At 42.7% G+C, this 25,213-nt stretch overlaps 1 protein-coding gene and 1 long non-coding RNA gene across 4 annotated transcripts in view; one reads left to right on the top strand and one right to left on the bottom strand.

Annotated features, from left to right (window-relative positions):
• Positions 1 to 1,318: 1,318 nt before the first annotated feature.
• On the bottom strand, positions 1,319 to 4,906 carry LOC140842982 (GTPase HRas-like). 3 transcript variants are annotated; one of them, XM_073228383.1, is made up of 5 exons: positions 4,760 to 4,906; positions 2,667 to 2,824; positions 2,308 to 2,486; positions 2,054 to 2,213; positions 1,319 to 1,515 (listed from the first exon to the last, which is right to left on the bottom strand). In XM_073228383.1, exons 2-5 carry the CDS (start codon positions 2,775 to 2,777, stop codon positions 1,405 to 1,407), a joined length of 561 nt encoding a protein of 186 aa, XP_073084484.1. In that variant the 5' UTR covers positions 2,778 to 2,824; positions 4,760 to 4,906; the 3' UTR covers positions 1,319 to 1,404. The 3 variants fall into 3 exon arrangements, with proteins under 3 accessions (XP_073084484.1, XP_073084483.1, XP_073084485.1); XM_073228382.1 differs by lacking the exon at positions 4,760 to 4,906 and having other exon boundaries at positions 2,667 to 3,007; XM_073228384.1 differs by lacking the exons at positions 1,319 to 1,515; positions 4,760 to 4,906 and adding an exon at positions 1,757 to 1,960 and having other exon boundaries at positions 2,667 to 3,007.
• A 5,182-nt stretch (positions 4,907 to 10,088) lies between these two features.
• Positions 10,089 to 25,213, top strand: part of LOC140847665 (uncharacterized) — a 40,598-nt gene continuing 25,473 nt past the window's right edge. The window contains exon 1 of the long non-coding RNA XR_012127665.1: positions 10,089 to 10,385. This is a non-coding gene — a long non-coding RNA (uncharacterized lncRNA). The remainder of the gene's footprint in view (positions 10,386 to 25,213) is intronic.

Below are 25,213 nucleotides of genomic sequence, written 5' to 3'. Positions count from 1 at the left end.
AGCACAGGGCCCGAGACTGCCCACTTCTCCCCAGGGGCTGTAGCCCCAGTGATGCAATTCCTTCCCAAACTTCCCAGTGAGCAGGGAAGCCACAGGCAGGAGGACCCGCACAATAGCTTTAAGCCAGAATGCTGGATCTTTTTCCCTTTAACACATTCTGGGCTGCCCCTGGGGCCACAGCAGGCCTGGCCCTGCAACGTGACACGCCCAGAGACTAAAGATGGGGGTGCAGGGCCCAGGACACGGCTCATGCCCTGTGGCCCCTGCAGCCACCACCCCACAGCAGGCAGTGACCAGAAGGGTGGAGATGGAGACAGGGCAGCATCTGGCGAGCTGCCCAGCGGCCTTGCAGGTACCTGCCAACCCAACCTGTGTCCATGGGGAGGCTAGATGCTTGGAGGCCTACAGTGAGGGGTGTCCTGGAGCCAACAGCACACCCTGCCCCTTGACCATTGTGGACGGTGTCCCCCTCACACGAACCAAGTCCCTGACCCAGAAGGGCCTGGCCAGGCCTGAACCAGGGCCTGGGAGGGCAGGTGCACCACAAACAAGCCCGCAATCAGGATGCACACAGAGGGGACTGAGCTGCCTGTGGCCAGTTCTGTATTTGGGCCCAAGGCAGAGCAGTATGTGGGCTCCTGGGGCCTGTGGACACCCCACAAGGCCATACCGGTGACCTGAGGAAGCTATGGGAGGAGCAACAGACCACCCAGTGAGAGGGCAGTAGGGGCAGGAGGGCTGGACACACACACACACTCAGCCAGGACACCAGCCCTGAGCAGCCATTTGGCACCTCTGGGGCAGGCCTCTGCTCCATGTCAGGCTTGGACCCCATAAGCAGGGCCTTTCATTACCAGCAACAACTGCCTCCAGGGCCCCTAAAACTCAGGAAACAGGATCCCACCCAGAAAAAAACTCTAAGGTAGTGGAGCCCCTCCCTGCCCTCCAGGGGTTTTGGGGGTTTCCCCAGTTAGGCCTCTCTCCAAGTGGGGAGTGACCACCCTTCCTCTTAACCACCCACTACTGATTAATGTCAATAAAGCATTTTTTGTGTTAAGATGCCAAACGCCTTATAGTCAACCCCAGTGGCACAGGGTTGGAGACTTCCAACTTGGGGGCACCCAAGCCTCCTGAGCACCGTCCTGCCAGCTGCCCATGCAAGGCCACATGTACCACAGCCCCCATCCTCGGCCAGATACCAGGGTCAACACCATCAAATAATTTATTGCAATAATTTACTATGCAAAGCATCCCCGAGGTCTGCCATTCACCAACACCCCCACTCCCGCCAAGCTCAGCAGCCCTTCCTTCCCTCTCCTCCCTCCACCAATGCCTCCTCCCGCATCAGGCGTCTGCATCCAGTGTGGGCACCACGGATCCACAGCAGGAGTGCATGTAGCGTGGTCAGGAGAGCAGGCACTTGCAGCCCGGGCTGCCCTCGTCCGGTGGGCTTAGTTTGCACGCCTTGTGCTGCCGGATCTCACGCACCAGGGTGTAGAAGGCATCTTCCACGCCCTGGAAGGGGGAAGGCTCAGGAATCTTCCCGGTCCCTCCCACTATCTGCAAACTGCCAGGTGCTCACAGAACAACCCTATGACCACCCTAGGACTATAGGGCAGCCGCTGGTCTGGCTCCAAGCTTGACCACCTGTACCCAGCTCCTGTATGAGCCACCACCCTTGTCCACCACAGCCCACTAAGGGGTCAGGGCCAAAGGGACCACAGGACTCTCTGGAGGCAGAGGGTCTGACGCCCCAGGGTACCCGCTCCAGCCTGGCTCAGGGCAGCTCTCTCCAGGGACCTCCATCTCCCCTAGCAGCTGTCAGCACAGACCCCGGCCCTGGCCTCCCTTGCTGCCCTGCCATCCAGGGAGACTTAGAGCACAAGGGGCTGCTGGGTCACAGGGGTCCTGGAGGGTCCCAGAGGGTCCCGGACCTGGAGCCAGAGCCAGAGCAGCAGCCCTGTGTCAAGGTAGAGGGGCAATGGGCTCTGCTCACTGTCCAGGCGGGGTGGGGCTGTTCCTTGGCTAGCTGTTGGGTGCGGAGCCTGCTCACCTGGCGTGTCTTGGCCGATGTCTCTATGTAGGGGATGCCGTCGCTTCGGGCAAGGTCCTGTGCCTGCTGAGACTCCACAGTGCGTGCAGCCAGGTCACACTTGTTCCCTACTAGGACGATGGGCACATCATCTGAGTCCTTCAGTCGCTTGATCTGCTCCCTGTGAGGACAGTGTGCTGGTTAGTGGGGTGCAGGCACAGCTGCACCCAGGACATACATAAGACAGGACCTCTGAGGGCCTGGGGTCAGCTCACCTGTATCTGTGGATGTCCTCGAAGGATTTGGTGTTGTTGATGGCAAAGATGCAGAGGAAGCCCTCCGCAGTGCACAAGAGTTGGTCCCGCATGAAGGTGTACTCCTCCTCGCTAATTGTGTCCAGGATGTCCAGCAGACATGGCTCTCTATCTATGACCACTTGCTTCCGGTAGGAATCCTGTGGGAGGACACTGCTCAAGGGCCCTTCCCCTCCTGGCATGGGGCACTCACCTGCCAACTGTTTCCTTGTATCTCCTTCCATGTCCCACCGTGAGGGGACCCCCTCCCGTGGAGCAGGCAGAAGATAAGCCCAGGTCAGGATTCAGGGCTGGGGACAGACAGGAGCAGCCCCATGCACCTCGATGGTGGGGTAATACTCTTCCACGAAGTGGTTCTTGATGAGCTGGATGATCAGGGCACTCTTCCCCACACCCGCAGCACCCACCATCGCGAGCTTATATTCCATCATCCTCAAGGCGCTACAGTATGAAGCAATGTGGAAGTCTCCTGTCCCACCTGCAAGTAAGCAGCACTCATCCATTCCTAGGCCCCAGAGCTCCCGGTTCCTGCCTGGCTTATGGGCCATAACATCCAGGTAACGGGGGTTCAGCAAGCATGGTGGCACAGCTGCTTCCAGCCAGGGTTAGGAGTGGGGTCTCTCCTCCAGCTGCATATAATGTGTAAAAGAGTCGGGGAGCAGGCCTCCCCCAAAGACAAGGATGACAGCTGAGAGCAGCTTGCAAATCACACACACAAATTAGAAGTTGCTAGGTAGGCACAAAGCCTGAACTGGAGGCCCTGCCAGCTGAGGCTGCCAGTTCCCTTCCTGACAAGAACAGGTCTGGCCACAGTGGAGCACACAGTGGAGTGTCCGGGCAGTCCAGTGCCAGCCAACAACCAGCTCTGGGTGCCATCAGCCATGTTGGTGCATGAAACAAGCATTTACTGAGCACCAACTGCATGCTGGGCACCACTCCAGGTACAGGATGACAAGCAGGCAGAGAAAGAACTCCCTAACCTGGTGGACTGGCCTGTGCTCCTGCACAAGTTAGAGAACCCCCTGGTGCACTGTTGACCTAAGAACTTTGTACAAAATAGGGCACATGGGGAGGTTAGCTGGGGGAGAAAGTTCCAGTTAAGCAGACAGACTAGCAGGAAAAGACCATAAGGAGTGATGGGCCCATGGGAACAGGTAAGAAAGAAAAAGGGCCTGGGAAAGGGGAGCACTCCTACACTGCTGGTGGGAATGTAAATTATTTCAACCATTGTGGAAAGCAGTAGGGAGGTTCCTCATAAAAATCAAAATATAAATAGCATTTGACCCAGGAATTCCACACCTAGGAATTTACCCTAAGAATGCAGTAGCCCAGTTTGAAAAACACATGTGCACCCCTATGTTTATCACAGCACTGTTCACAATAGCCAACAAATGGGAGCAACCTAAGTGTCCATCAGTAGATGAATGGATAAAGAAGATGTGGTACATACACACTGTGGAATATCATTCAGCCATAAGAAGAAAACAAATCCTAACATTTGCAACAACATGGATGGAGCTAGAGGGTATTATGTCTGGTGAAATAAGCCAGGAGAAAGACAAGTATCAAAAGATTTCACTCATCTGAGGAGTCTAAGAACAAAGAAAAGAACTGAAGGAACAAAACATCAGCAGAATCACAGAACCCAAGAATGGACTAACAGCTATCAAAGCGAAAGGGACTGGGAAGGATGGGTGGGAAGGGAGGGAAAACAGGGAGGGAAAATGGGGCATTATGATTAGCAATTGTAGTGTGTGTGGGGGCACAGGGAGGGATGTACAACACAGAGAAGACAAGTAGTGATTCAACAGCATCTTACTATGCTGATGGACAGTGACTCCAATGGGGTATGTGGGGGTAACTTGGTGATGGGGGAGTTTAATAAACATAATGTTCCTCATGTAGTTGTAGATTAATGTGACCAAAAAAAAAAGAAACAAGAAACAAAGATGGTAGAAAAAAAAAAGGTCTGGGGCACCTGCTGGAGTGTTCACGATTTGTGATGTTTAATGAGAGAGTGCGTATGCAGGGGCAGCGTGCAATTACCTCCTAAACACAAGACTCGGTTGGTGTGGGTGCCTTCAGCAGGAACCTTAGGACCCTGGCGGGTGAGCGAGCCTTCCAAAGCAATGGCCACAGTGACACCCACATGTGGCCTGAAGGCACTTGTTGGCCCCAAGGAGCAACAGCCTGGGATGGTGAGACTGAGCAGCGAGTCTAGGTGAGGCAGAATGGACCACCATCGGCATGCCCAGGCCCCACTGCTTGCGTCCTCCGACCCCGCCGCAGAGCCCCGCCCACCGCTCGAGGTTCACCTGCGCCCCTGCGAGCCGGCATGCGTGCCTGGCAAGGACAGCAGGATTTCCATCCAACCGCATGACCCAGGCTCTCCGAACTGCCCTGCTGCACTCACCACTTGCTGCAGTGACAGGTCACCTGCGTAGGGCTGAAGCTGGGTCGGGAGCGGGCCGTGGCCAGGGAGCAGGGCTCACGTGGCGAATCCGCTTCGTCCGTGGTGGGTGTGGCTTTGGACGCGCCTCCTGATGCAGGAGGCAGACACTTCGCCGAGCCCGCGCAAACTTGTACCCGTCCATCAGCTAGTCGCGCCCTGCCATTGGGCGCACATGATGGAGGGTTGGGCATCCCGCCCTGCACCACTCCGGTTTGCCGAGAGGCCTGCCCGTCAGGGTCCAGGCAGGGCGGAGCTTCCTGGAGCATCATGGAGCGTGTGTCCGCCCAGTTGATTTTTGTGGACTGCATTCTAGGGGTCTGGGTTCTGCTGGACACACCGGGCCCAAGGGAGAAAGGGCTGTGGGTTCCCAAGTCCAAAGGCAACAGCTTCTCCCTGAAGTGCTCAGACTCTCCATGAAACAGCCAAGATTCATGGTGAGATGGAGACCCTTCCCAACAGGGTATTGGAGGCCAGCTGTGTACTGAGTGGGGTCACCACGGTCGGGTCGCCACGGTCCCATCTGAGTGTTAGGCAGGAAAATAGATCTGAGCGGTGTGGAAAGAGAGCACGGTCAGTAAAGCCCCCCAGAAAAGACTCAGTTTACCAGGTAATACTAGAAAGCCAGAAAAGACTCAGAGTTAATCAGATAAAGCTCAAAAGTTCAGATCCCACCTTAAATCCAAAATTTCATTTTGAAAAAAACTGAGTATGTTTAAGAAGAAAGATTCTTAACATACTTTCCTGCAAACAAATAACTCTGCCCAACTTTGAAGAAGGGAAGACTGTCTTGAGAAGCTAATTTTTAAAATACATACAGGATTAATAAGAAACAACATCAGAGCCATGATACTTGAGAAGATGTAACAAGCTCAAACTCTAGACCTTTGTAACATTTATGAAAAAACCTTGAAAGAGGGAATCCCCACTCTTTCAGGGCATTCCGTGGCCTGAGGTTGCCTGCAATTAGGATTAAACTAATTTTTCCCAACTTCTCAGGACGTTCCAATATCTGAGGTCACCTGGCACCACCCCTAGCCATAGCCTAAACCATAACACTAACCATTGCCCTAATCCTAACCATAATAGTAATCCTAAACCTAAATCTAACCCTAAAACTAATCCTATGCATAAACTTAACACGACCCCTAACCATAAACCTAACCCTAACCCCAGCACTAGGCCAAAAACTAACCTTAATCCTAAACCTAATTCTAACCCTAAACCTATGGCTACCACTACACCCACCTTTAAACCTAAAAATAACCTTATCCTAATCCTAAACCAAGCTCCAGGCCTAGACCTAAGCTTAAACCTAACCCTAAATCTAACCCTGAACCTAACCATAGACCTAGACAGAACACTAACCATAGCCCAATACATAGCCCTAATCCTAATCCTAAAGCTAGACCTAACCCCAAACCGAACCCTAGAACAAGCTGTAGCCTTAACCCTAACCCTAATCCTACCAGTACCCCTAACCCAACCCCTATACCTAACTGTGAAGCAACACTTAAGCCTAACCCTGAACCGAACCAAAGCCCGAACCCTAACCCTAGGCATAGACATAGACCTAACTGTAACCCTAAACCTAACCCTAACCCTAACTGTAACCCTAAACCTAACTGTAACCCTAATGGTAAACCAACAATTAACCCTAAACCTACGCCTACTCCTACCCCTACCCAAAACACTAATCTTAACACTAATCTTACCACAAACCCAAGACCCAGGTCAGGAACTAATCCTAACCATAACCCTAAACCTAATACTAATGAGCCTAACCCTACGTCTACTACTAAAGTCCACCATTACACCTAACCATAAAACCTAAACATAACCATAACCCTACACATAAACCTAACACTGAGTCTAACCTGAACCCTAAACTTCAAACTAAACCTAATCCCAACAAAACACTTACACATACCCGAACACCTAACCCTAACTTAATCCCAAACCTAAACCTCACCCACACCGTCACCTTAACCCTAACTACAAACATAACACAAATCCTAACTTTAACCCTAAACCTAAGCCTAACCCTAATTCTGCCCCTACCACTAACACTAACCCTGAAGATAAACCAAACCCTAATCATAACCCTAATCCTCACCCTCACCATCAACCTCAACCTAACTTTAAACCTAACTCAAACCCTAACCCAAACTTCAAGCCTAAATCCTAATCCTTACCCTAACCCTAGACCTAGTCATAGCCCTAATCTTAACCCGAATGCTAACCGTAACCCTATCACTAACCTTAGAGCCCTTACATGAAACCTATTACTGACACTAACCCTAACTCTAGTCCTAGCCCTAATCTTAATCCTACTCCTAGCCATAGCCTTAACCCAAACTCTAACTCTAAACATAACCCTAAACCCAGCTGAAAGCCAATCCCTACCCCTAACTCTAACACTAACCCTAGCCCTAATCCTATTCTTAGCCCTAGTCATAATTCTAAACTTAACCCAAACCCTAACTCTAACTTTAATCCTACACCTAGCCCTAATCCTAACCCTAGCCATAGCCATAGCTTAGCCCAAACCCTAACCCTCACATTAATTCTGACCCTACCCATAAACCCTGGCCAAGGCCAAGGCCTAATGCTAACCCTAACTTGAAGCCTAGACCTAGCCCTATACCTAACCCAAGACCTAGTTTTAGTCCTAATCTTAAATGTAACCCTAGTACTAATCTAACACTAAACCTACACCTAACCCTAGACTTAGCACTAACACAGGCCCTAGACATAGCCGTAACACTAATACTAACACCAGCTCTAGTACCCTGCCCACCAAGATGTTCCTCCAGGAGATCCAGCAGCACTGCCAGCCCCCTCCTAAGTTCCCTGACCCTAAATGCCCCCCAGTGTCTCCCAAAGTGCCCTCCAGCCTCTTCCTGCTGTAGTGGCAGTTCTGGAGGCTGCTCTGGCCTCAGCTCAGGGGACTGCTGTGGTCCCAGCCTAGGGAGCTGCTGTGGCCCCAGCTCTGTGGGCTCTGGCTGCTTTCTGAGCCACCACAGGCTCCACAGGGCCCTCTGCCACTGCAGGCACCACAAACCTGCTGACTGCTGCAGCCAGTCCTCGGGGGCCTCCAGCTGCTGCGGAGAGGATGTGGGTCAGTCCTCTGGAGGCTGCTGCTGAAGCCGACCTGACCTCCTCTTCCTCTGAGCCCCCTGAGTGCAGACAGGTCTGGGCAAAAGCTTGAGCTGCAGTCGGAAGATCTCCCTACCTTGGTGTCCAGAAGCCCAAATCATCTCCCTAAACTCCAGTTATTGATCTTCGCCTTATCTGTGTCTTCTCTGGGAATTCCACAGCAGACCTTATGTCCTTAGGCAACTTCTGATACTGCAGACTGCTGCCTCAACTGAACAATAAATATGGAATCTGCTCACTTACTTGGCATTGGCTGGTTTAATTTTCTGTTTTTATCACTACGGTTCTAGTCTCCTCTCCTCTCCTCTCCTGGTGGCTTCAGGAGCTTCAGTGGACAGAGGACAGCATCAAGGATCAGGAGGGAAAAGTTAATATTTTTGTATGTGTGCGTTTTCCCCTAATTCTTTGTTTTCCATTTTAACAAAAGTGCTGAAGGCACCGTAACTGTGAACATTGCTCCTGTGACTTCTGGTCCCCATCAGATGTCTAAGTCTGTCCTTAGGCACGGCCAAGAGACAGACATCGTCTCGCCGTGATCTCCCCATTCGCCACGCTTCTCCTAATCGATCTCTACCTGCAACACACACACACACACACACACACACAGACAAATATGAAATACATCTCTATTCAAGTTTAAAAATCACTTTCATTGCTGCATAATTTATACACAATACATTCTCTAAGGCTTAATATACAATTCAATGATTGTTTTCAAGCATAAGCTGTCCTATAACCACAAATACAATCAACACCCTAAAAGTGTGGTTGTAGTAAACCATTATTCAGAGAAGGTTATGAGAATAACTCAAAATCCACAATATATAAAGGAATGTGTGGATACATGACATGTAATCAATGGGATTAAATGTGGAACAATTAAATTCTAAATTGTAGGAAGCACCATTTAAATGGTGGAATGATACAAAATTAACTTGGAGCGGAGCTCAGAGCTTTCAATCTCACATTACATACAAGGCAAGGGTGTCTCCTCCCACAACCTGTCTTCAACATGGTACTGGAATTTCTAGCTTATACAATTAGACAAGGAAAACAAATAAAAGATACAGACTGGCAAAGAAGAAGAAATTACCTGTCTTTGTGTTTTATCTGTGTAGAAAAATCTGAAGGAATAAACAAAGAAACCCCTCCTGGTACTACTAAGGAGTTTATAGCACGGGGCAGTGCACAAGGTTAAGAGGCAGGACTCGGGGACTTTCCTAGATACCAGGAACAAGTAAGTAGAATACAACATTTAAAATTCAATACCATTTACGATAGCAACCTGAAAATGAAATACCTAGATATAAATATAACAAGATATGGTTAATACCTGTATGAGTAAGACCATAAAACTCTAATGAATGAAATCAAAGAACTAAATAAATGGAGAGATAGTCCATGTATCCACATAGGAAGACACAATATTGTCTAGATATCAGTTCTTCCCAATTTGATCTAAGATTTAATGCATTCCTTATCAAAATCCCAGCAAATTATTTTGTGGGTATTAACTAACTGGGTCTAAAGTTTATGTTGAGAGGCAAGAGACCCAGAACAACCAACACAATATTAAAGAAGAATGAAGTTGGAGGACTGACACTACCTGACTTCAGGATTTACTATAAAGCTATGTAATCAAAATGGTTTAGCATTGGCAAAACAATAGATAATAGATTAGTGGAACATGATAAAATTCCAGAAACAGATCCCATAAATTTAGTCACCTGGTTTTTGACGAAGGAGCAAAAGTAAAACAATGGAACAAAGTTAATTTTTTCCACAAATGGTGCTAGAAAAACTGGGCGTCATGTGCAAAAAGGGAGTCTAGACACAGGCCTTATACACTCCACAAATTAAACTCAAAAGTGGATCACAGAACTACGTATAAAATGAAAAATTACAGAACTGAATACGGAGCTACCGCGCAGTCGTCGAATGAATGTGTTCTGTGTGTGCGCCCAATGGCTCCCCGCCCTCGACTGATGGCGCTGCCTGCCAATGAGTGCGCGGAGTCACTCGCAGGCCCGCCCCAGACAGGCGTCCCTCGCAGCCATTGAGTGAGCGCTGACGTGATGCAGGCCAGCAATGGGCGCGCCCGCAAAAACGTGTTTCCGGCGGCTGCGCAGTAGCTGCAGGCTCCGCCGCGTCCGTACTCAGTACTCAGTAGCGTCGCGAGCGCCGCCAGGAGAGGGGTTTCTAAGGCCCCACTCCATTCTTCTGTCCGCCGGCCCTGTCCGCAGCAGCGACCCGGCGCCCCCAGCCAGCCGACCCCTCCGCACGGCGGGCCTGGCGGAGACCAGATGTTGGACCCGCTGAAGGCGGTCTGACGGGAATTGCCATGCCGACCACTTCGCTGCCGTGTCCCTCGAAGCCTGCCGACCCCCGTTAACGGGCCGTACTGGGAGCGCGTGAGGGCCCTAGGCCGTGGGTAGGTGGAGGCCCCTCAGTATGGCCCGCGGGGGTCCCTGCCCCGCCCCGAGCGGCAGCGGCGGCTGCACTGCGGAGCCCGCGCGGTGCCCGAGAGCCCCGGCAGGACGTGGGGCGGCGCCGCGGGTGGCCGACTCCGAAGTGGAGGGCAGACTGGCGGCGCAGGTGGTGGCCGCTCGTGACGCTCCAGCTGCACTTGGTCAAGGTGGGCGGGGCGTGGGCGCGGGGCCCCTTGAGGTGCAGGCCGGTGGGCTGTGTGTTTAGTGGGACGTGGCCCCCAGGCGGCGGGTTCTGTGACTCTGCTGCTGTTTTGTTCCTTCAGTTTTTCTTTGTTGTTATATTTCACAAATGAGGAAAATCATTTGGTACTTGTCTGTCTCTGCCTGGCTTATTTCACTGAGCGTAATACCCTCTATCTCCATCCATGTTGTTGCAAATGATAGGATTTGTTTATGTCTTATGGCTGAATAGTATTCCACTGTGTATATGTACCACCTCTTCTTTATCCATTCATCTCCTGATGGACACTTAGGTTGCTTCCATATCTCGGCTCCTGTAAATAGCACTGCAGTACACATAAGGGTGCACGTCTTTTTTAATCTGAGAAGTTGTTTTCTTTGGGTGGATTCCTGGGAGTGGAATTCCCGGGTCAAATAGTATTTCTGTTTTGAGTTTTTGGAGGAACCTCCATACTGCTTTCCCCAGTAGTTGAACTACTTTACATTTCCCCCCAGCAGTGTAGGAGGGTTCCCTTTTCTCCACATCCTCGCCAGCATTTGTTGTTCCTAGTCTTTTGGATGTTGATGATCCTAACTGGTGTGAGGTGATACCTCATTGTGGTTTTAATTTGAATTTCCCTGATAATTAGCGAGGTGGAGCATCTTTTCATGTGCCTGTTGACCAACTGAATTTCTTCTTTGGAAAAGTGTCTGTGCCCAATTTTTAATTGGATAATTTGCTTTTTTAATGTTGAGGTGCATGAGCTCCTCATATGTTTTGGATGTCAACCCCTTATTGTATATGTCATTTATAAGTATATTCTCCCATACTGTAGGATGTCTTTTTGCTCTTCTGATGGTATCCTTTGCTGTACAGAAGCTTCTTAGTTTGATATAGTCCCGCTTGTTCATTTTTGCTTTTGTTTCCCTTGCCTGGGGAGATACGTTCATGAAGAAATTGCTCATGTTTATGTCTAAGAGATTTTAGCCTGTGTTTTTTCCTAAGAGTTTTATGGTTTCATGACTTACATTCAGGTCTTCTTTTAATCCATTTTGAGTTTACTTTTGTATATGGGGTTAGACAGTGATCCAGTTTCATTCTCCTACATGTAGCTGTTCAGTTTTGCCCACACCAGCTGTTGAAGAGGCTGTCATTTCCCCATTGTGTATCCATGGCTCCTTTATCATGTATTAATTGACCATATATGCTTGGGTTAATATCTGGAATCTCAATTCTGTTCCCCTGGTCTGTGTGTCTGTTCTTGTGCCCGTACTAAATTGTTGATTACTGTGGCTTTGTTGTGCAGTGCATGAGTTGGGAAGAGAGATCCCCCTGCTTTTTTCTTCCTTCTCAGGATTACTTTGGCTAGTTTGGGTCTTTGTGGTTCCATATGAACTGTTGAACTATTTGTTGCAGTTTGTTGAGGAATGCTGTTGGTTTTTGAAAGCGATTGCATTGAATCTCTAGATTGTTTTAGGCAGGATGGCCATTTTGACAGTATTAATTCTTCCTACCCAAGAGTATGGGATGAGTTTCTATTTATTAGTGTCCTCTTTAATTTCTCTGAAGACTGTCTTGCAGTTTTCAGGGTATAGTAGGCCTTTCACTTCCTTGGTTAGGTTTATTCATAGGTATTTTATTATTTTTCATGCAATTGTGAACAGAATTGTTTTCCTGATTTCTCTTTCTGCTAGTTCATCATTAGTGTATAGGAAAGCAACAGATTTCTGTGGATTAATTTTGTCTCCTGCAACTTTGCTGAATTCACATATTAGTTCTAGTGGTTATGGAGTGGAGTCCTTAGGGTTTTTTATGTACAATATCATGTCATCTGCAAATAGTGACAGTTTGACTTGTTCTTTACCAATCTGGATTCCTTGTATTTCTTTTTTTTTGTCTGATTGCTGTGGCTCGCACTTCCAGTATGCTATGTTGCATAACAATGGTGAGAGTGGGCATCCCTGTCTTGTTCCTATCTTAGAGGAAAAGCTTTCAGCTTCTCACTGTTAAGTATGATGTTGGCTGTGGGCTTGTCATATATGGCCTTTATTATGTTGATGTACTTGCCCTCTATACCCATTTTGTTGAGAGTTTTATCATGAATGGTTGTTGAGTTTTGTTGAATGCTTTTCCAGTGTCTGTGGAGATGATCGTGGGGCTTTTGTCCTTCTTTTTGTTGATGTGGTGGATGATGCTGATGGATTTTCAACTGTTGTGCCATCCCTGCATCCCTGGGATGAATCCTACTTGATCATGATGGATGATACTCTTGATGTATTTTTGAATTTGGTGTGCTAATATTTTGTTGAGTATTTTTGCATCTATGTTTGTCAGTGATATTGGTCTGTGATTTACTTTTTCTTGTGTTGTCTTTGCCTGGTTTTGGTATCACGGTGATGCTGGCATTGTAGAATGAGTTTAGAAGTATTCCTTCCTCTTCTACTTTTTGGAAAAGCTTAAGTAGGATGGTAGTAGATGTTCACTAAATGTTTGATTAAAGTCAGTGGTGAAGTCATGTGGTTCAGGTGTTTTGTTCTCAGATAGATTTTAGATTACCCTTTCAATTTAGTTGCTGTTAATTGGTCTGTTCAGATTTTCTGTTCTTCCTAGGATAGCCTTGGAAGGTTGCATTGTTCTAGAAAGTTGTCCATTTCTTCTAGGTTATACAGTTTGTTAGCATATAATTTTCCATAGTATTCTCTAATAATTCTCTGTATTTCTGTGGTTTCCATAGTGATTTTCCCTTTCTCATTTCTGATTCTGTTATGTGTGCAGGCTCTCTTTTTTTCTTTTTTGGTCTGGCTAGGGGTTTATCTATTTTGTTTATTTTCTCGAAGAATCAGCTCCTGCTTTCATTGTTTCATTCTTCTCGATTTTATTTATTTCTGCGTTAATCTTTATTATGTTCCTCTTTCTGCTGACTTTGGGCCTCATTTGTTCTTTTTCTAGTAGTGATAAGTGTGAGTTTAGACTGTTGGTATGGTATTGTTGTTCTTCCCTGAGGTAGGTCTGTATTGCAGTATACTTCCCTCTGAGCACCGCCTTGTCTGTGTCAGCTTTGTCATTCAGGAGAGGAAAGTGTAACTGGTTTTGTTTCCCTTTTGGGCAGTTGTTTTGAGGATAGCACCACCCTGCGGATAAAGTGCGTACAGACTTTTCTTCTGTTTGCATAACAGGCCAGGATTGTGTCTCTGGAAATGTGCCTTTACACTATCTCTTAGGCTATTTCTTCTTTTTTTAAACTGAAGTGGACATACAATATTATATCAGTTTCTGGTGTACAACATAGTGATTCCATACTTATATATGTTATGAACTGATCTCCATGATAAATGTAACTACCATCTCTCGCCTGTTTCTTATGTCTTCTCTGAGTCATCACAAAGCATCATAGTGATAAAAATACTTTTTGTAGCAGTGTCACACGCTGCTGGGCTCTCAAGGATCTTGTGCTTCTACAAAATGGCTGCACTGCATGCAGGAAAACAGCAGTGGAATATTCTCAGAGTGGAGTATGAATTAGATATCTCATTTGGCATTAGCCACTGAGTTCACAAGTGGAAGTTACTGAATTGCACCTGTGAGAAATGCCAGGACCTGTTGCTGAGGCAATTTTCTAACCTTTATTGCTAAGGATGCAAGCTGCATCAGAGGAAGGAAAGAGAAAGAAAATCTGGTTGTAACATTCAAAATAATTTTACCAAACCATATAGTTTACCTCCTGTGGGGAGTGAAAATTACATGGAATTTTTTTTTACTGTTGGGAGAATGAAGAGGATAGAAGAGAACAATGTAGAGATGTTCTCTTGACTATGTCTTTAAGTCCTAAGATGGTTGAGGGAGTGGCTGGCAAAAATAGAAGAAAGATCTTTACCTCTATAGCAGTCTTTCCTGTGTAGCTGGCACCAGTATCTCTGGAGAGGGTTGAAGCCTGGAGAGTTTGACTCTTAATTTCCAAAGTAACTGATAGTATGTGTTGGTAGCAGGCTTTAATAGGTAGAGGTGGGGAGAGCTCTTGCTTATGAAGATCTAGCACCATTTAATATCTAATGTGTTAATACCTAGGCCACTCTTCCAGTCTTATTCTTTCCTTTGCTAGTCCCCAAACCCCAAAAGGAATAAAAACTTATCAATGCCTAAAAGAGGAAGCTTTGCCTGTTGAAATTTGGGGAAGTAAAAAAAAAAGAATCAAAGTATGCTAACATTTCTTCTCTTTGATGAGTTACTAAAGTGGTAAGAAAATGTACAGAACAGTGATTGCCACCCACCAGTCACTATTTCCTTTATACATCCACTTGACTCCTTCCCATAACCAGATTGGCTCCTATAGCTGTAGACATTAATATATTTGGAAATTCAGATTGAAAGAGCTTCTTGGGGTAGAATATGGGCCATTGCCAATCTCGAAGGAGTTTCCAGGGACATGCTGTGGAGCTCTCCTCTGTAGAAGATTATTTATCAAACTTAAGTGTGACAGGAAGCTTGGTGAGCCATTTGATATGTGAAATACAGATTTAGGATTAGAGCAGAGATAAACAGAAAATAGAAAAATAGAGAAAAATAATGAAATCAAAAGTTCTTCATAAAGGTCAACAAAATTGACAAACTTTTAGCTAGATGACTGAAAAAAAGAGAATCAAATAATTAAAATATGAAAGTGGGGGCATTACTACCAATGTTACATAAATAACAAGTATTATGAAAAAATACTACAGACAACTGCATGCCAAAAAATTGGATAACCCAAGCGAAATGAACAAACCCTAGAAACACAAAACCTGCCAAGACTGGATCATGAAGAAATATAAAAGGAGACTGAATCAGTAATAAAAAGGTCCCAACGAAGAAAAGCATGGAACCCAATGGCTTCACTGGTGAATTTTAACAAATATTGAAAGAACTAACACTAATCCTTTTTAAACTTTTCCAAAAATTGAAGAGAAGGAAACACTCCTAACTCATTCTTTGAGGCTACCATTTACCTAATATCAAAACCAAAGACACTGTAAGGAAACTATAGCCCAGTTTCCCTTATGAAAGTGATCCAAAAATTCTCAACAAAATGCTGTCAAATTAAATCCAACAGCATATTGAAATAATTATATATCATGACCAAGTGGGATTTATTCCTGGAATACAAACATGACTTAACATATAAAAATTAATCAATATGATATACTATATTGACAGGATGGAGGAAGGAAACATGGTCATCTCACTTGACACAGAAAAAGCATTTGACAAAATTCAATATCCTTTCATGATAGACACACTCAACAAACTAGGAATAGAAACTGTCTCAACAGAATTAAAAGCAATCTATGAAAAACCTACAGAGAACATCATTCTCAGTGGTGAAAGACAGAAAAAGCTTTTCCTCTAAAATAAGAAAAAATGCAAGGATGTGGCTTTCACCACTTCCACTCAATATAGTAATGGAAATTTTAGCCAGAGAAATAGGCAAGAAGAAGAAGTAAAAATCATTCAAATGGGAAAGGAAGGAGTAAGATTATCTGTGTTCCCAAATTCTGTGATCTTATAGGTTATAAAATCTTAAAGATTACAAACACAGACACACACACACATACACGCATACAAGACATGCTAGAACTAATAAATTCAGCAAAGTAGCAGAATATCAAATCAACACACAAAAATCAGTTGCATATCTAAACACTAACAATAAAGCAATCTGAAAATGAAATAAGGTAAGTCCATTTACAATAGCTTCAAAATAACAGAATACTTAGGAATTAATGGAGGAGGTGAATAACTTATACAATGAAAACTACAAAACATTGCTGAAAGAAATTAAAGAAGGCAAAATAAATTGGAAGACATCTCATGTTCATAAATTCTGTTAAGATGCCAATTATTGCCCAAAGAGCTATACCTTCAATGCAGTCTCTGCCAAAATCCCAATGATTTGTTTTTGAGAAACACACACAAAAAAAATCCATCCTAAAATTTATAAGGAATCTCAAGGGACAGTGGATAGCCAAAATAATCTTGAGAAATTTTCAACACAGTTGAAGAACTTACACTTCCTGATGTCAAGACTTACTACAAAGCTATGGCAATGAAAACAGTGTGGTGCTGGCATAAAGACATGCATATAAACCAATGGATCAGAAGAGAGAGCCCAGAAATCTGTGAATAGATACACAAATAATTTTCGTCAGAATGTCAAGATCATTCAATGGGGAATGGTCAGTCTTTTCAACAAATGATGCCTGGAAAACCAGTTACACAATATCAAAAGAATGAAGTTGTACTGTTATCTAACATCATATACAAAAATTAACTTAATGTGTATCAGAGACCTGAACGTGAAAGTTAAAACTGTAAAACTCTTAGAATAAAATGTACTAAAAAAGCTTCAATGCATTGGATTTGGCAATGATTCCTTGGATATTATACCAAAGGCACAGGTAGCAAAAGGAAAAAGAGAAATTGGACCTCAGGAAATTAAAAAATTTTATCATCAAAGGCACTGTTAATAGAATAAAAGGCAACCCACAGAATGGAAAAAAAAATCGCAAATCATATGTCTGAAAAAGGATTAATACCTAGAATATATGGAGAATCCTAAAACTCAACAACAGAAAAGCAAATAACCTAATTCAAAAATGGATGAAATACTTGAAAAGACACTTTTAAAAGAAGATATACAAATGACCAATAAGCACATGAAAAGATGGTCAACATCACTTATTTTTAGGGAAATGCAAATCAAAACCACAAAAAGATGCCACCTCACATCCATTAAGATGGCTACTATATAAAGAATACTAACAGAAGCTCCAAGTGCTGACAAGGATGTGGAGAAATTAGAAACCTTATGCACTCTTGGTGGAAATGCAAAATGGTGTAACTGCTGTGGAAAACAATGACAGGTCCTTAAAATTAAAAACAGAATTACCGTATAATCTAGCAATTCCACTTTTGGGCATATATCCAGGATAATTGAAAGCAGGGTCTTGAAGAGGTATTTGTACACCCATGTTCACAGCATTGTTTACAATAGCTAAAATGTGGAAACAACTCAAATATCTATTGATGGATGAATAGATAAGCAACAGTGGTATATCCATAAGAAGGAATATTATTTAGCCTTAAAAAGGAAGGACATTTTGACAAATGCTACAACATGGATGAACTTTCAGAGCATTATGTTAAGTGAAATAAAACAGTCACAAAATGATAAAAGTGGTATTATTCCAGTTATGTAAGTCACCCAGAATTGCCAGGGGCTAGGAGGGAGAATAGAGAATTATTGTTTATTGGGCATAGTGTTTCAGTTTTTCAAGATCAAAAGAATTCTGAAAATCTTGGTGGAGAAAGAAAATGTTCTGATGGTGTAGGTGGCGACACAAGAATGTACTTAATACCACTGAATTGTACATTAAAAAATGGCTGATAGTAAATTTTATGTTATGTGTATTTTACTATAATAAAAAATGTTTTGCTTTTTATAGCTGAATTTCTATGATTCAGTGAGTTCTACCTTCCAGTACTAGCTATCTATGTAAACTAAAGTAAATCACATAACTTCTCTGGTATTCAATTGTCCTGGATTTTTTTTCTAGTTCCAAAATCCTACACATTTTGGAAGCTGAAGGATGATAAAGGTGTATTTATTGCTTTCTTCCTGAATAATCAATTGAGTAGAAGAGGCTCCAAACAATACATATTCTTTCTACAGAGAATGTAGTAAAATTTGGATTAACATTGAAGCCTAATATAAATTCATGAGAAATTGATTTTCAGGATATATTTTAGAAAAATGCAATTTCAAAAACTTAGATTTTAGAGAGGATAACAGGGTAGCTGAGTTTAAGCCATGTTTCAATGAATAGATGGGAATGAGCAAGGCAGTCCTTTAGTCTACACACATCTGAATGAACACAGGTTCTGAATTTAAAGGGACCCAAGGTAATATGGATCGTTATTCTGCCCTGAAATTGTGTGGTTCTCTGTGATATCTCTAGAAGTGAAAAAGTCAACCTATTTAAATTTTTCTTAAAAAATAGAATGAAAGGAATTTTCAAGTTTCTAAAAAAGTATTACTATGTCATGGTAGAGCACAACATTTCTTATAGTTATCCACAAAACTTAAAAAAACTTATGATGTATTGCTAGAACTCCAGTAGATATTTATGAATACTATGAGCTTTGGATGAAAGAAAATATTTGCATTAAAATATTTTTACAGGAGCAAGGAACCCAATGATAAAAACCAGAGAAAATTATTCTAATTTTAGAAGAAAAACTAACACTACTGTTCCCTACAACCTCACAGTTAATGTCTGGTGGAATTATATAACCATCCATATGATTCACTTGCTGTATATGTGAGGAATGTGAGAGGACATTTTCTGAATTTAAAAAAATCTCTCTTCTTTCCCTGTACCCCAGCTCCTGACAGCCACCATCCTATTCTGTTACTATGAGTTCAACTTTCTTCTTTTTCTTTTTTTAGAGTCCATGTGCACATGAGATTATGCAATATTTGCCCGTGTTTGGCTTATTTCACTTATCACAGTGCCTTCCAGGTTCATCCATTTTGTCTCAAATGGCAGGATTTTCTTTCTTTAAAAAGGCTAAATAATATTCTATGTATATACCACGTTTTCTTGATCCATTCAGCCGTTGGCTGACATTGCGGTTTTGTTTCCATTATCTTAGCTATTGTGAATACCATGCAATGAACATGGGAGTTCAGCTAATCTATTTCAAATAATGATTTTATTTCCTTTGGATATTTAACCAGAAGTCAGTTTGCTGGATCACATGGTAGTTCTAGTTTTTTTTTGAAGAATCTCCATACTGTTTTCCGTAATGGCTGTGTCAATTTATATTCCCATCAGCAGTGCACAAGTGTTCTATTTCCTTCACATCCTCACCAGTACTTTTGACTTTTTGCTAATAGCCATCCTAACAGGTATGAAGTTTTTGATTTACAGTTCCCTGATAATTTGTGTTGTTGAACATCTTTTCATATATCTGTTGGCCATTTATGTCTTTTTTGAAGAAATGTCTATTCAGGTCCTTTACCCATTTTTAAATTTAGAAAAATTTCTGGATATTAACTCTTTATCACATATATGTTTTGCAAAAGTAATTCCATTTTGTAGGTTACCATTTCATGTGCTTGATTGTTTCTCTTTCTATGCACATTTTTGACTTTGGTGTAGTCCCAATTGTTTATTTCTTCTTTTGCTGTCTGTGCTTTTAGTGTCTCAAGGAACTATGAAAAGAATGAACAAAACCCACAGTTTGTAGCATGAAGGAAATAAATAACAAATAGCATAAGTAAATGAAATAAGAGATGAGAAAGACAATAGAAAAGACCAACAAAACTAAGAGTTGGTTTTTGAAAAGATAAGCAAAACTAACAGACCTTTAGCTAGACTAAAGAGAGAGAAGACTAGAATAAAATCAGAAATGAAAGACGGGACATTAAAACTGTGATACCATAGAAACATAAAGGATCAAAGGGACTACTATGAATAATTATATACCAACAAATTGGATAACTTAGAAGAAAGGGATAAATTTCTAAAAATATACAATCTACCAAGACTAAATCATGAAGAAATGGAAAATCTGAATAGATCAATAAAAAGTAAGGGGATTGTATCAGTAATTAGAACTTTCACAATGAAGAAAAGCCTAGGATTTGATGGCTTCACTGGAAAATGCTACCAACCATTTAAATTTAAAGGAGAATTAATATCAACTTAAAATCTTATAAAATTGAATAGGAGAGGACACTTCTCATTTTACAAGGTCAACATTACCTTGATACCAAAGTCAGAAAAGGACACTACAAGGAAAGAGAATTATAGTCCAATATCCCTGCTGAACATAGATACAAAAATCCTTGATAAAATACGAGCAAACCAAATTAAACAGCACATTAAAGGAATCATACACCATGATCAAAAGGAATTTATTCCAGGGATAGAAGGGTGGATTAACATATGCCAATCAATAAATATGATATACCACATTAACAAAATGAAGGATAAATCATATGATCAACTCAGTTGATGCAGAAAAAGAATTTAATGGAATTCAACATCCTTTCGTGGCAATTTTCAACAAATTAGGTATGAAAGAAATGTACCTCAACATAATAAAGGCCAATATGACAAGTCCACAGCTAACATTATATTCAAGGGTGACGAGCTGAAAGATTTTCTTTAAAGATCGGTAACAAGACAAATGTGCCCACTCTCACCACGTTTATTCAACATAGTACTGGAAGTCCTAGCCAGAGTAGTCAGGCAAGAAAAAGAAATAAAGGAATCTAAATCAGAACGGTAGAAGAAATATTATCTTTATTTGTAGGTGACAAGATCTTATGTACACAAAACCCTAAAAATATCACCGAAAAACTGTTAAACTAAATTCAGTAAAGTTGCATTATACAAAATCAATTGCACTTTTATGCACTAACAATGAACTGAGAAAGAAATTTTGAATACAGTCCCATTTACAATAACGTCAAAAAGAATAAACTATTTAGGAATGAATCTAACCAAGGAGGAGAGAGACCTATACTCTGAAGTCTAAAACAGCGATGAAAGAACTTGAAGAAGACACTGTTAAATGGAAGTAAACTCATGTTTATGGGTTAGAGAATTAATACTCAAAATAATCTACAGATTCAGTGCAATCTCTATTCAAAATTCCAATGACGTTTTTTACAGAAAAAGAAACAAGCAATCCTGAAATTCATATGGAGCCACATAAGACACCAAATAACTCAAGCCATCTTGAGCAAGAAGAACAAAGCTGGAGGCATCACACATCCTCATTTCAAGCAGTGTTATAAAGCTGTAATAATCAAAACCATAAGTTATTGGCATAAAAACACACAGATCCATGGACCAGAATAGAGGACTGAGAATTAAGCCCATACATATATGGTCAACTAATTTTTGACAAAGGCCCTAAGAATGCACAATGGGAATAAAATAGTATCGCCAATAACTAGTGTTGGGAAAACTGGAATCCACATGCCTGAGAATGAAATTGGACCCTTATTTTACACCATACACAAAAATAATCTCAAAATGGATCAATTCAAAAGACTTAGATGTAAGAACTGAAATCATAAAGTGTTTAGAAGAAAACTTAGGGGAAAGCTCCTTGCCATTCATCTCTTTAGAGAGAAGTAAGAGGGAAGAAGAAATGTAGAAGATTCTTCTATAATCTAGGTGTCACCAGGAGCCTCCACATTCTTGAATTCTAGCTAAGATTACCTTTTGTTCTTTTCCTGTTTCTGCAATCTTTTATCCTAATTACCTCTCCACTAAATAATTTAGGGTTGTTTATTTCTAATCCAACATTCATTCAAACTTGAGGCATGACTGCTACTTTTCTCCCAAATTCAATTGTAAGAGACAATAAAAGGCAACTTGTAGGGTCAAATATCTACAACTGTGTGTGGTAGAGTTTACTGTTGACTGAAGTAAGTGCATGGGAGCATACATTGCAGTACTACTTAGAAAATAATCTAAAATTGAATATTGGCTCCTTCCTTTTTTCCAGGAATTCTCTGGTCCGTGTCTACCAACTTGGATGTCAGTGTTTCATCTTGTTATTCAGCTTTCTCTCCTGCTTCTCCTCTTCTCAGATGTGACAAAAATTTCTTGTATTTTATTATTATAAAGAGCATTTGCACTCTAGCACTCATCCTCCCCTACCGTTCACACTTTGTATAACTCAAGACTTATTAATGTGCTTTGCTAAAAAAAGGTTCATGTATTCCAAGCGTCACCTTTTCTTTTTTCCCCGTCCCCAGTTAGTTTCTGTAGAAGCAGGGAGAGAAATGAAGTTTATTTCCCCAGAGGTAAGAATTATGACTTTACCTTAGTAGACAGGAGGGTACAATTGGTTTGGGCTTAATTAACAATTGCAACAAAATCTCCATTATGTTAGTGCCCCAGCATAAAGAGTTGGGTAATGCTGGTTTACTAGAAGGGCTACTGAAAAAAGACTTGTCAAGAGACCAGGTTTATCCTGATTCTGTCACTAGCAAGTTATATGATTTTGAGGGGGGTGTAAATAAGTATCTTACTGGGCCTGAATGAACTAACAGTCTCTAAATTCCCTGTCAATCCTACAACTCAATGATTTGTCTGAGTTTCTCTGGTGTGTAATTCTATAAATGCAGCTACGGCTGGGATTCCCCCCTTCACAGGTGGGTGAACATCCCACTGCTCCAGACTGTATACCCACCTCCCCCTGGCCAGCTATCCAGTTGACGTCTGCTGTCAAAAAGCAATAGAGGTTCTTTACAGGTGAAGCTTTGGAGCCAGGCTCAGGCACCAATCCTGGTTCTTTCAACTCATGACTTATGTTTATTTGCTTTCTGAATTGGCTTCCGTGTTTGTAAACTGGCATAATAGTATCTATCTTGGAAGACTCTGAGCCTTTAATATAATAATGCAAGTGAAACACACTTAGTGATGTGTCTGGCACACAACAAGTGCTCAATAAATGGAATTGACGGTCATTAACACCATGTTTGTTATAAAGGGGCTGGGTAAGTGTCATGGCAAACTATTTTTGGGTCTGCTGAGACATCTTAGTGTGTGATCAGACAAACTCAGCTTATTTTACAGGTCGACTCCTAAGCTTTGGTTTTTTTGAGTGGAAAATACAGTCTGAGAGGGAGAGCTGACTGGCTTTAGTTGCAATTTTTTTTAAAGCTGTGTATAGGAAGAGGAAGGCAGATGGATTCCAGAGTCAGGAGGAAAGGGGATTTTGAAAAAATAAACATGACCAAGGGGGGTGCGATTCAGTTTCTGTACAGCAAATAGCAACATGCGTCCTTTTTTTGTCTCCATGAATCTTAAATTTATTTATTTATAAAACTTAATGTAAATAGCACTGTGGATTGATATCTCTTTTTGGCATTTATCAAACTGTGGAATTTTGCTCCATGGTGGGCATACGTATAAGGGCAGAGACCGTGTGAGGAAATCCTTCCACTTAGAACAAATATTCTGAAGATATTAGGCAGATGATCACTGTAGGTAGTGACTCAGCACCTGGGGTAGGAGACTATATCATCTGCTCTTGATGTTCAAACCCAGATCTGGCTGATGACCCTGTGAAAAATGGGACAGTTTTGCTGTTATCACAGAGCTGCCCCCATCTTGTTGGCAATTTTCCGGGGTACAATATATACCTGTGGTAAAGAAACAGCTTCTGAGGAGAGCCTGCGTTTACCATGGAACAGTGCCCTCTGCTGTTTCTGAGGGAGCCATTCGGCCATAGTCAGATCATGAGGGAAGAGTGCACTGCTCCAGAGACAAAGCAAGCTGCTCCTTGTTTGCAATGGTCAAGGTACTGGGAGGCCAACTCCTGGCACCTGCAGCCAGTCTCCGCTGTAATTATTCAGCAGGAGAATCAAGACAGCCCAGCCACAGCAGCTGACCTCCCCTACATCTGTTCCCAGGCTCTAATCCCACACTGCATGTGAATGCTCCTTCCCTATTTTTGCTGCAAACACAGAAGAGCCTCCATTAGTTTTGCTTCTTAGCAGAAGGAATTTTCACAACAGTGATTTTAACCACTGAAGCTTGTCTTTAGAAAACTTATGATTCTCAGTATTATAAAATTAAAGGAAGCACAGTCAATGGCTGCAGTGAAGTAGTCATGTAGAACAGAACAGCAGTTCACTGTTGGAAGTTTACACTGCTAAGGGATCAGCCTCGTTTCCTTTATTTTTTTCCTTCCTTCCTTCCTCCCTTCCCTGCTTCCCCCTCCATCATCATCATCATCATCATCATCATCATATTTTTAATAAAACCATCTAAAGTTGCCAGAATCTCCATCTACGGGAATGATGTCACATAGTGGAAACTTTTTTTGCTGACTCACTTTACATTCTGGGAACAACTGTTTTTGCTGGTTCTCTCCACTCTGAATTCTCATTCTCAATTTTGTATTGTGGGTGTGACCCTGAATGATATAGTCAACATTTACCTTTACTTTAACCAACAACAAGGGCAATTATGGACTTCAAGATGTTATTAGGGATTTGTGTCCTTCCTAACAACTTTTGAACTGTTTTCTCAGCATTAGTTCACTTAGCTACAGCAGAGAAAACATAGTGATGAATAATGAAGTATGCATGAAAGGAAAAATTTTATAAAGTTTTCTTAAGTGACTCTGAAATCACAATGTGTGAAAATACTTTTTCTTTCATTATTCTAAGTCTCCAATTCATGAGTGCAGAGGAGTGGATTTCTTGCTCTGTCATGTGGCAGGACAATGGTAAATGGGAGCTGGCCATACCTTATCCTCCCCTTGTGCCAAGAACGAAGTCTGGTTTAATGAAACACCTATTAAGGTCACACCTACTGGGCAGAAACTGCCAGATTTCCCTGGACCCTAGAATGCCACTGCCACTCAGTGTGGGAATAAGCCATGCGTTCAGTGCTGTTCTTTGAGATGGTGGAGGGTGTTTCCATTTAGGGTGCCAGGTAAAAACTCAAGTGACTTGTATTGTCAGATGATGCATAATTGCGCATTACTATAGTGATTGTCAGGAGAAGAGGATTTTGTTTTCTCTGAGGCCTGGGGTGA

The sequence above is a fragment of the Manis javanica genome, unplaced genomic scaffold (assembly GCF_040802235.1).
Source record: "Manis javanica isolate MJ-LG unplaced genomic scaffold, MJ_LKY HiC_scaffold_30, whole genome shotgun sequence".
Lineage (NCBI taxonomy): Eukaryota > Metazoa > Chordata > Mammalia > Pholidota > Manidae > Manis > Manis javanica.
The sequence above is the reverse complement of the archived record's forward strand: the minus strand, read 5'-3'. Positions and strand labels throughout refer to the sequence as shown.